Source organism: Pleurodeles waltl, chromosome 11 (assembly GCF_031143425.1).
Source record: "Pleurodeles waltl isolate 20211129_DDA chromosome 11, aPleWal1.hap1.20221129, whole genome shotgun sequence".
Lineage (NCBI taxonomy): Eukaryota > Metazoa > Chordata > Amphibia > Caudata > Salamandridae > Pleurodeles > Pleurodeles waltl.
Genome location: NC_090450.1, coordinates 860,246,495 through 860,259,065, shown reverse-complemented (window position 1 = coordinate 860,259,065; position 12,571 = coordinate 860,246,495). Strand labels below are relative to the sequence as shown.

Here is a 12,571-nt window from a genome sequence, read left to right as displayed (position 1 = left end):
ATTAGGTATATTGATTGAGTTCAATTTTTAGATAAAAAGGTAAAATTGACTTTGCATGAAGGAAGTGTATTGACTGGTCAAGAAATTTTTTCAGTGTAAGGAAATGTCTCTTTTTGAGTTATCACCCCCAAAACTTTGGACTGATGCTGCTGGTTTTTCGCTTACATCCAATCGGTACTAATGTACTTGCTCATAAGTCTCTAGTATTTGGTACCACTGGCACCCAGGACCTGCAATTTAAAGTGTCACACCAAGGCTGCAACACCTATTGGCCAACCTGGATGTGAAAATGTGCAAACATGTTTCCCCGGCTGTCACTGCAGACAGAGCAGCTTTCAACTCCTAAGTCATCTTTGCCATTTAAACTAATGTCAAAGACCAAATCTCCCACTTTATATACATATGTCACCCCTGCAGCAGGCCTATCGAGTCCTAAGGCAGGGTGTCTTACATTAAAGCGTAGGACATGTATTTATAATATCCTAACAATAAAAAATACAGCATGTGGTTTTTACTGTGGAAATATTAGTCGCCCTTTTGGCGAGTGCAGTGTTACCCTCTGACAATTCATCTGTACCAACTTCTGAATAGGATTACTAAAGTCGATGCTTCAAGGTATCAAATGATTGTTGCATTAAACTCAACTTGATGCCCAAGTGGAATTTAATGCAACTTTGTGAGAAATGCAGCTTTTAGAAAGTTGTCAATCTGTTTCCCAAGTCTTTCTGTGGTGACTTGCAGATAGTGGCCACAAAACAGCCCTCTTCCCTCCTGGGGAGAAATGTTAATGACTTCCAGGAGTACACACAATAGGGGCCTGCCATTGAAAGAGGTGTCTCCTCTCCCTACCAGGAAGCCACAAAGAGTGTGAGCCCAAACGGCGAGCTTCAGAGGGGAAGCTGCCTTTGAAGGGCATATGGTAAACACACATGAGAGAGGCTGCTTTTTTTTATTGAGGTAGACAGGGTGGTGTTGTGGACAGAGGGAGGAAAACAGTTGGCAAACATGTTTTTCAGTGGATGTGTAGGCCTCAGGTAGGCGCACCTCTAGGCTAAGGTGGGCTATGAAGTTCACTGCACTGTGAGGGGTTTCTGCCATCTTTGGAGTAGGCAGAATAGTACTCTCTGGGATACTTAGATGACACACTGTGCAGGAAGTCATCACCAGGTAGAAAAGCTTCCACTAGCCCATTGTCCAGTGACTTCCACATCCCTGCGGGCATTTTCTGGGGCCCCTGTCAACCAGACTGCAGATCACATCTGGACTGGAGAGAGGACCGAAGAAGGACTGCCCTGCTGATCCCTGGACCCAGCAAAAAGAGGCTGCACTGAAAACTGGATTGCACCTGCTGATCCTTGGGCTAGCAAGACTGTGCCGGAGGTGCTGGGCTCATGGAAAAGTCCCAGACAGAAGAGGTGAACTCCAAGAGTCAGTTGACTGACTTCCTGTTGTAGCGTAAGAACCACTAGGTTTTGTTATGACCGGAGACAAGTAGTCCAGTGGCAACAGGATTTTTGCTGGACAAAAGAAGATTTTGAGGGTTATAGACCCCTGTGCCCAAAGTCACCCCAACTTGACAGTGGTCCTACTAGTATCCCCAGGAAGACACCTCTCAACCGCACAGCATCCTCAGCATCTTACAACATTTTCAGCATCCTGTATCTCAGTGGTGATGGAGCAATCACCCTAGCACCTTGTTCCATGCGGAGAGTAAACCTCATGGATTACCCTCAACACAATCCCCAAAAGTCTGACAACATAGGGGGAATCTCCTTGCATAGAGAAAACTGGGGTAAGAAAATTATATGGTTGAGGGAAAAATTATCAAAAAACAACCTGTACATCAGAGCCTCCTCTTGAGTTCTTGAATTCCACAACAAACTGAAGACCAGGCTCTTCACTTACCCCAACTGTGGCTCACAATATACTGCTCCTGCTTCAGTGCCAGGATACCCTCCTGGACGAGTTGTGTGATATACAAATATAACATAACATAACATAACAGACATTGTATTAATGCTACAAGCTGAACTCTGCCAACTTCAATTAGCAGGAAATATCTTCAAGATTGATTGCAAAATCATGATATTATAGTCTTCCTTAAACTTAGGTTTCATAAGGGATAAAGAAAGTGAACAGACACTTTCGAAGCTGCAAAAACTAAACAGAAAATATTTTTCTTTGTACCCAAGTTTTAGCAAATTGTTCTTGTTTATTTTATGTTCTGGGTATTATCTTGTCCCATCCTCCTGATGACATATATCAACAAGATCAGGTTCTATAAATGACAAATTAATGTATAAAAGAGATTGATTGACCTTGCACATACTCCTCATACTACACTAAGGTTGTTTTACACCGATTCTACATTTACATGTTTTCCTACTTCGTTATGTGGAGATATTGGAATGTGCAAGTGGATCCACCGACTCCCATGCAATACAAGTAATATATGGTTGTTATGCATATTTCTTCATTTCATAGAATTATTTAATTTCTGTACCATGATTGTCATATCTGCCAATATGTTATTTAAGATAGGACAGACATGACTTCTACAGTAGGAACTACCAAGAAGTTGAAGTCTATTAATAAACAGTGCTTTTCAGAATGATGTTTCATTTAAAGCTGGCCTAAGCATCCAAAGGGTTCAAAGGACAAGTCTATCTTTCTTCTCTGACCAAACTCCGGAGTGTCCACAGTCGTAAAGTTTCTATTTAATCAATTGTTTGTGATTACAAAAAAAGGTAAACTTAGCCAAAGAGGTAAGTTTACCATTGTGAATCAACTCAGTCTTTTCAGGAGAAATGGAAATACCATTGTTTTCTTTTTTTTAAATCGAAATAGTCAAGAAATTGGGTCAAAATTATTTTCTCCTGTATATACAATTAGGTGTGTCTTTGCAAAATGATCCTGACTCCATAGTATTGGGAACAGAAATTACATTTAATGGACTCGCTTCTGCTCTTGGCTGTTGATCCATGAGCATTATCAAGGCATATATTTTTACAAAATGTCACTGCATTCCCTCACTAATTGATGATGCAGGTCGTTTGCCTTTCAGTGATAGTACACTGTATGCTTCACCTATTTCATCACTTTTTTTGTTACTTAGGTATCTTTCATTGATAAATCTGTCATACATTTGCCATGTTCAGGAGCTGTTCTTCATTTCTTTCCTGTAATACATGATTTATTACCTTTATTTTCCAATGTAGTTTGAGAGTAGTCTTTTGATAAACTAAAGACATGGTTAACTGCATTAAGCCACATCCTTTAAAGGATACTATTTTGGGGTCATGATTTCTAAGTCTATTGTGTGCTAACCATATTCTAATGACCTTGTCCTCCAGTATTTTTAGAGGTGGGCATACTGTTCAAGGACTTATACGAAATTCTCTAGGGAACAAATTATGTGTTTGTAATGTTGTTGCACTTGTGTTTCAGACAAACCCCTCGAAATTCGACCATGCAGAGGATTTATCCACGCTCATCAGCCTAAACGAGTCAAGTGTGATCAACACCCTGCGGCATCGCTACCAGTCTCAGCTGAACCATACGTATGCGGGCCCACACCTAGTGGTGATAAAGCCTAGCACGCCCATACCAAACTATTCTGCAAAGGTATCTATGTGTTGATTGCTCATTCCCTTTCATAGATATGACCGGGAGTCCCTTTGGTTTCTAGATATTTGGGGAAATCAAGGTATTACTTATCCAAGTGACTGACTACTAAGCATGAGCCACATGCATATATTATTTCTACTCTATTGAGTATTGGCAGCAGATTATACCGTCTAGTAGTTGTATTGCTTTACCTGAAAGACCTGTATGATTGCTGTGCTCTGTGCTTCTTATTGGCTACTACAGTAACTTTCTAGTATAATGTATAGTGCTGGTATACAGTAATGCAAAATTCCAGTACAGCATTACGTAAGGCAATGCACCATTACTTCTGTATTATAATGCACTACAGTATCCTCCAATATTCCCTTCATTTGAGTGCGCTGCACATTACATTTCCTTCGTATGACCCCATCTTTATTGCATTTAATGTAACCATCAGATTAGTCGCATGTTGACAATCCACCTGGAGACTAAGAAGTTGGCCATAAATGCACCTTGAGTTGTACAGTTTGCATAGCTTCTGTCATTACTCGTTTGAAGGCTGTGAATCAGCAAAACATTCAGAAATGGATACAAATCATATGCAGAAACCTATGAGTGTAAAATTCCCTATTCATCTGTAATTCAATTTTGCTACTTGTGCGTGATATCAAATGTCTTATTATAATTAGGATCATCGTGTGGTGGTAAAGTGGCAGTTTACACACAGCAACGATTTTTTATTGATTATATATGACAACTTTTTAATGTGTTTGAACTGTTATAACCTGTTATTCATTTAATCCGTTTGGGGTTACGAAACAGGCGAACATATCAAGTCTACAGTAAAAAACACAACCATTGATTGCTTTGTGTATGAAATGGCTGCTAATTTTGCTGCTTTGGGAAGTATTCTTAGCTGTTTGACATTCAGTCATAGCTGCATTTGATATCTTCTCATTACTTCCCTTCATTCCTTCTACATATTTTGGGACTCTTACAAATCCCATGTGCCTTTTATTTTGCTTTCAGAACTGAAAATCCAAAGATTAGGAGGTATATTTACTAAGTGTTCATTCAAAACAGGGCAGCTGAAGAGCGCCATGTCTACTAAGATATAACACTCTTCCGATCTATTCCTGCTCTGGTGCACTTTTGGCTGCCTAGCGTCAACACAGGCGCCCTTGCACCAGGATGCAAAGGTGTCTGCATTACAGGCTGGATTGTTATTGAGCAGAGAGGAGTACCTTCCTGCACAAAAACAATCCTAATAGAGAATAACGAGGAAGAATAAACACATTTCTCCGCATTACTCCATGTTTGGGGTGACATACCATTTTGGTGCAATTCCAGGTTTACTGATTTTAGTAAATTTGAGATTCATCAAATTCCATATGTGGATGCACGGGCACGCCCATGCTCCACCCATTGAACAGGTACCACTACGAAATGTAATGCAACACAGCGGAAGCCATTGCATTGTGTTACATTTCTTTAGAAAGTCACACAAGGCAGCGCAAATCACCACTTACGTGGCTTGTAAATCTTACTAAAGCATTTGCATTACTTTTCATCACCACACGCTATGCAAGGACAACCCAAAGGCTTAGTAAATCTGGGCCCTGATGTTTCCAATTTACACCTCAACTGACCTAGGGCCTGATTTAGTGTTTGGCGGACAGGTTACTCCATCACAAGCGTGATCCCATCCACCGTGTTATGGTTTCCATAGGAGTTAATGGAATCGTAATGTGGCAAACAGGATATCCATCACGTTTGTGACAGAGTAACCCCATCTGCCAAACTCTAAATCAGGCCCTAACTTAGCCTAAACATTAAAAACATATTATCAAACTTCAAAATTACAGAAACAATCGGCACAGTTGTGACAATAAACACAGAAACAATCGGCATTGTTGTGTTTCAATCTTAAATGCCACATCCACGTGACATGGGTAGAAGCAAATATAAAATTCAAGATCCTGTGCACAATGCACACTTCTTACTAAAGTAAAGTCTGGAATATCTTCAGACCTCCGAGGGGCATATTTATGAGAAAGTGGCGCATCGGTCCCAATGTGCACTTCTCTTGCATCGCCCTTGCCCCACATAACGACACCATGGTTGCATCGTATTTACAATACTGTGCATTTTTTACGCTATTGTGGCACTTTGCTGCACTAGGATCAAAAGTTTTGACGTTAGTGCAGCAAAGCACAGGGAAGCCCATTGACTAAAATAGGTGCTGTAATTTCACGCCTGCTCTCACCAGGCATTAAAAAGGATGGAAAAAATGGCGCAGTGAAATGTTGCAAATATCACTGTGCCATTTTTTCCAGGCCTCGCTGCGTCAGAATGCCCCCTTGCATACATTATTCCTGACGCAGGCATAATGTGGCTGAAAGGTTCACAAATTGGCGCAATGAAAGCATTGCGCCAATTTGTAAATACGGCATGGGAGAAAGGGTTCCTTAACACCGCCTTAGCGTAAAAATTAATTATGCTAGTGGGGTGCAAGGTGGCACTACGGGCTTGTAAATATGTCCCTGAGAGCACTAAGGTTATCTAAATAGCGCAGATGCTCCAGCCAAGATTTTAACTTAAGGCATCACAGAGATAGATACTTAAGAGTCCCAATTAACAAACTAAAATCTAACAACCTTAGACCCAGAGAACATTTGAAAATCCTTTTATTAGGACAAACATTCCAGTTACGGAGTTTAAACTCGCTGTAGTAATGTGAACTCCATCAAGTCTGTCGACACCTCCAGCGGATGCGATCATGCATGAAATCCTTGCTACACGTAGAGCACGCTCAGCAATTTACTGGTATTGAAGACTGGTCCAAGGAGGATAGATCAGATAGGAAGTAGTAAGTCAGTTCTTGGTTCCAACAATAATGAGCGGCCCTAGTTTAGAGGGTTTCTCTTAAAAGAGGCGGAGAGACTGTAAAATGCCGAAGGAAGGCGAAAATTACCTCCGGGTTGGATTTTGTCTGCTAGCCTCTGCCCTCATAACTCCGTTATCTGCTCTGTAAGTAAAGAAATTACTATTGAACAATATTTTTGTTGCGGAAAACATTTCCTGGCAAATGTTTTTGCTTTCATTTATTTACCTTTCTAAAAAAAATTGAAATAAATTCCTATATGGATTTTGTTTTTTCAAAACTAAAGCTATCTAAGCTGACATAACAAAACAGATATTTTCATCATTTTTTTTATTTTCATGGCATCCACTGGGTGGCACCAAATGACCGAAGTTGTGAGATAAAACAACTGGCATCGCTTTTAAGCCGCTAAATACAATTGAGATAGAAATAAATTACAAATGCAGACACAAAACCTATGATTTGCAGATTTACGGGCTTTGGGGCTGTACTGTACTTTAAAAGTCGGAAATGTTCTTACACGTATAGTGTGCTTGTGGCTCATTGCGATTTGGAAGATGGAGCATCAGTGATTTGTGAAAGTAATTGCAGTCACAATCCATACATTAGATATTGACTCCCTAAAGGGGTTTACAATATTTTGTAAATGATTAACTGTTCCTAAGGGTCAGTTTCATGTTGTGAATATAGGCAGCCATCATTGGATGAGCAATCACTGGTTCCGGGGACCACTTCTTGCTCGCAAGTGTAACCATTATCTTGACATAGAAATCCTTCCTGCTCCATCATAGAATCAAACCCCGGGTTTAAATCCAATCGTTTCTTAAACGTCATACCCAGTTAACTAAGATGACCGCAGCCATCTCCAAACATCCTCACAGATCTGCTGTGAAATTTGGGGTCATATTTACATGGAACTGGCGCAGCACGGCGCTGCGCCAAAATTGGAAGTGTTGCACTGCGTCAGTTCTGAAATGCAGGGATGCGTTGTATTTGCAAAAATACGGCACATCCTTGTTTTTCTCCTAGCGCTGGCGCTAAATTTGGCTGCCAACGCAGGACATCCTTGCACCACAGTGAAAGGGTGTCTGCGTTGAAGGGAATGATTGTTTGTGTGCAGGAAGGTGTATCTTCCTGCACATAAACAATCCACAATGGTGATTCGGCACTTCTATGTATTCTGCAGAGTGCAGCACATAGAAGAAGCAAATCATCATTATTGAATCATTGTTTATGTGCAGGAAGGGACAGCTTCCTGCACATAAACAATCGTTAATGGCCTTTTGCTCTTTCTATGTGTGCTGCAAAATGCAGCACACATAGAAAAAGCAAAAACGAAGGGAAATGAAAGTATTTCTCCTCATTGCGCCATACTAATGCCACCCCTGGGGTGGTGTTAGTTTTTGGCGCTGTTTCAGATTTACGATTCCTTGTAAAGCTTGGGCAGCGTCAAAAGAAATGGGTGTCACAGTGGAATGACCACAGCAACACCCATTGCACACCCCTCTGCGTAGAAAATAGGCCCATATTTACAAGGCAGCGTTAAGCCACAAAACGTGGTTTAGCACAGCCTTGTAAATATGGCGCAGTGCACAGCGCCACCAGAGCTTCGTTAAAAGTGGTGCTAGGGGCTTGTAAAAATGCCCCTTAGTTTGTTGTTAGGGTGTTCTCAGACGATGTGTCTTCCCCACATGGAACGCTCTGAGACACTGCAACCATCAGCCTTTTCTTAAGTGGGTTTGGGTTGTTCTGCCACCATGGACAATATGCCATAAGTGGTAATCCATGCCTACTGACCAGTGCCTAATTTGTTTAATTGTTAAGTGAGCACAACAACAGTGTTTATTTATTCAAATTATATTAAAAATTAATAGTACCAGATGTCAATACCTTTCAAAATACTTTGTGTAGCCTGGAGTAGTCTAATTGTTACATTTGTGTTGGTACTGACAATGGCTGCGCTGGCAGGGTCAGTGGATGGTGCAAGATGCATTGGCCTCATGAGAAGTGCCCTGGCACTTACCTTTTTGCAAGTTAAGCACTGCTGACATTACTCCTTACAGTAAGTTGGGTATTTATGGAAAGATTTGAAGGACAGGGTCAAGATGCTAAGGTTAACTCGGGCAGTGTGCGCCTTCAGCGGGCAAGACTTCCAGGTTCATCCCTATTGGTCCTTTTTCCTGCAATGACTTTAGTGGTGCCTTACAATTTGTTTTTTTTTGCTTAGTGGAGTCCTGCCAGCTGCAGCATCCAGCCTTTCCCCACTTGAGCAAGTCTGAAGGTAAAACCTTGGCCTGGGGCAAGTTGGTAAAGTTATGTTAGTGGTGAAATGGCCTTGCCCTGCTGAAGAATTTCAGAAGCCAGAAACAAAGATCTTTGGTAAAGGTTTTGACCAGTGTGACTTTCTACACTTACCTGAACCTACCTTAGGTTGTTGTTGACTGTGAACCCTGACTTTTATTTGTCAGTTTCTGTTTTCTTGGCGCTTTTGCCTTAAAACTTAAGAAATCTATGTCTGTGGGCCCCATTATCCAACTTTTCCATTTTTGTGTTTACTTGCTTTTCTAAAACTTTCTAAATGTTTCCAAATTGATTTGGGAATTTCTTTGCATCCTGTTTGTAACTTTAATATTTTTGGAACTGTCTGAACTTGGCACAGGGTTTTCAGAGGAATTGCTTGCTACCTCTTGCTGAAAAGACTCCACTTTACAAGTTTATTATGTAGGAATACCCCCTTCTCAAATGAATACGCCAATTCCTGACAGTTCACCCTGTACCCATTTCACAAAAAACACTTCTAAATAATGACATGCGTAGCCTAAATATGTTCAAACTTTTACCCATGTTTGGCTAATTACTAAATCATTATTCAATTTAGTTTTTTGTTCTACCACATAGACAAACTCCTGAAACCATCGGTTTCTTTCCAAGATGTTTTATTCTTCATGTGTTTGCTGTCCTTCCTGGCATGAGCAATCAAATACAAATAATGGATGGAAGGCAGAACCAATCAAACATTCACCCCAATCACAGATCTGGGTTTAATCCATCAATTATTTTGTTCAGCATGCCACCCCAGTTTGGACCCAGCCATATGCAAATCAGTTTTGACCCGGTTCTCCCTGGGAATAGTCTAGTTCGAACTGCCAGGCCAGGTCCTCCCGGTACCAAATCCAAGAATCCTAGGACCGGCTTCAGGGTATCACCCTTCATCAGCCACGCTAGCTTGAATCCAGTGGCATAGTTAGCCCGGCACCCACGTCTGGGCATACCCAGTGTACTTAGGGCAACAAAAGCCAACAAACGCAAATGATGGATGGAATGCAGAACCAATCAAACATTCATCCCCAGTCACAGATCTGAGTTTATTCCATCAATTCTTTTGCTCACCATGTCACCCCAGTTTGGACCCAGCCATCTGGAAATCAGTCCAGTCCTTCCAGGCATGGGCCACCCTTTTCACCTACCATATCATATGAGAAGGGGAATGACTCTGTTTTTTGTCTGTCAATGGACAGACTGTTCACAAGATTTATTTGTTTGGTAATGCAGCATTATTTCTCCCTGTGGTTTTTCTGCTTCATGACTTTCTGCTGTTTCCTGACTTGTTTCCTGTTTTCTGGAGTAAAGTTTCTCCTCCAAGGCTGTGTCAAATAGGAGTAGAGCAATGATGTCCCTGCCAGGTAGAGATCAGAATGAAAATAGGTGGTGCGCCTAGACTCTACTGTGTCTTGACCAGTGTATTTATTGTAATTCAAGTGAATTCCTTTCTGTCTTTGTGACTTTTTGGGGCAGATTTAAGAGCCCCTTGTGCCACTTTGGTGCTGCCTTAGCATAATTTATTTGACGTTAAGGTGGTGCTAAGGTGGCATTTCCCCGTGCCATATTTACAAAGTGGCACAATGCACGCATTTGCCACTTTGTAACCCCTTGCGCCACATTATGCCTGCGCTAGGCATAATGTATGCAAGGGGGACGTTCCCCCGTTAGGAGGCCCCAAGAAATGGTGCACTGAAATTTAAAATATTTCACTGCGCCATTGTTTCTCTCATTTTTAACACCTGCACAGAGCAGATGTTAAAATGATTCACCCATTCAAATCAATGGGCCTCCTTGCACTTTGCTACACTATGTCAAAATTTTTGACGCTAGTGTAACAAAGTGCGACAATAGCTTCCAAAATTTTGACGCTATTGTTATAACTACCACCATGGTGCACCGTATCTTTCATGGTGGCATTAGGGGGGCAAAGGAGGGTGCAAATAAAAGTGGTGTTGCATCGGATGCAAGGCCACTTTTCTTAAATGCGGCCCTTTGTTCCTACCTTGGATTGGCCACTTATGACATCTTAGGAAGTGCTTCTTAAGTCAGTGGGGGGCCCGAGGGGAAGACATAGTAGGCCTCCTTCACCCTCCAGGTTGCTATTGACAAAGAGCTGCTGATACAGGTCTCCCTCAGAGGCCCATTATGGGAGATGATACGTTTTCAGAAGAAACTGCAGACTTCCATATCAGAGGCAGAGCTGCTGAAGTTACATATAGGAGAAACGGTGGTTGCCCAACTTTCTCTGAATCCGAAGTGGAGTAAGGAATTAACTAAGGGGTCCAGTCTTGCTTTATGTCCAAAGAGGGTTTGTCTCACATCCATTACAATGTTGGTTTACCCCTGATCTTGATGGAACAGGGTGATAATGCTAATAGTTTTGTATGACCTGCCTGCATTCTTCACTAAGACGTTTCCTGTGGGCGGGAAGTATATTGAGTTGGCTAATGAATGATGCGTCGATATTTGTCTGCCCAGTCTGGCTGGATGCATTTTTATGACTTCAAAGTACATGACTCCTAAGGACGTAGTGGCTTGTAAGGTACCTTCCACTTTGAAACATGATTATGGTGGACAATTTGACACTTATACTTGGTGTTTAAGTGGTTTGCGTGCTAAATGGGACTTTTAATCCTTATTTGAAATGATATGAAGTGGAACGTTTAGAGTTGCTGTCCATGATGAAACAATAAAAAGATTGTTTTAGATGATGTGGCTTTTCATTCCATCCATGCTGCAGCCTTCACTAGGGGTTCCACAGTGGCTACTCAGCATAGTATCTGAGCCAGAGAATAGCAAACAAAAGTAATTAAAAGGGGACTGCTTCTACACATTCCCTTCCAGGGTCAGAAATTACTTTGAGCTTATCTGGAAAGCATGGTTCATAGAGCCTTTGGGAACTAGACATTTGCCTTTCCTTTGCAGGACAAATCAATGTCTGACTACTTTCACCTCGTGGTTCTGATATTTGATCCGGGGTTTCTGATTCCAAATCCTCTAGCCACTATTAGAAATCCACTGGCAATAAGTGGGGATACAGTTTGAGGCTCCTTATCAGAAATAAGCGGGCATGTTCCTGACTACCTGCTAGCCTCACTTCTAGAAGTTCTATTTGAGGATAAGCTCCACTATGCTGCTGGGTAGTGGGCCAGGAGCAGCAGCTTTTTGCAGCCCCAAAACACCACTAGAGAGTAGGACCAGCTGTCTCTAGGCCTGGAATTATCAGGTCCGAGTCGGTGTCCCCAATAATTCTAGGACTAGAGACACTGGGAAATTCATAATCTGGCGGAGCGGTATCCGCTCTGGTGATACCGCTAGGCCAGACTTGAAACGGTGCTTAGATGTGGATAGTCTAAACACAGTTTACAAAGAGTGACCTAAGGCAAAGTGGTTAGTGGGATATACCTTTTATTCCTATAGTGTATTTTTCTTTTTGAAAGTATTCCCTCGGTATGTCTTACATTTCGACCCCAGTCTGTGAATTGTTCATATACATTGCCAAACCCATCCCTGAATTTTGTTGAAGATGTAAAAAGTGTGAGAAATTAATTCAAATGTTTTCCATCCTCTAAACCAGAAACTCTATAAACGTTCACCTTATTTGTGTGAGATTGTTTTAGTCCCTTTGCTTACACTTCTATTGCGATACTCTCTGGTGCATATACTATAAAAACATGAATTGCATGCATTTTTACGACTTTTACACGTTGTGAATCAGAAGTTCACTATGCATGCCTGGCATAATATGTTTTGAAA

The 12,571-nt window shown here is 41.5% G+C and overlaps 1 protein-coding gene across 1 annotated transcript in view; it reads left to right on the top strand.

Annotated features, from left to right (window-relative positions):
• The window catches only part of MYO18B (myosin XVIIIB), a 1,377,385-nt gene that overhangs the window by 26,577 nt on the left and 1,338,237 nt on the right, over positions 1 to 12,571 (top strand). The window contains exon 4 of the mRNA XM_069214702.1: positions 3,448 to 3,624. Within this exon, the coding sequence (XP_069070803.1) occupies positions 3,448 to 3,624 (177 nt within the window). The remainder of the gene's footprint in view (positions 1 to 3,447; positions 3,625 to 12,571) is intronic.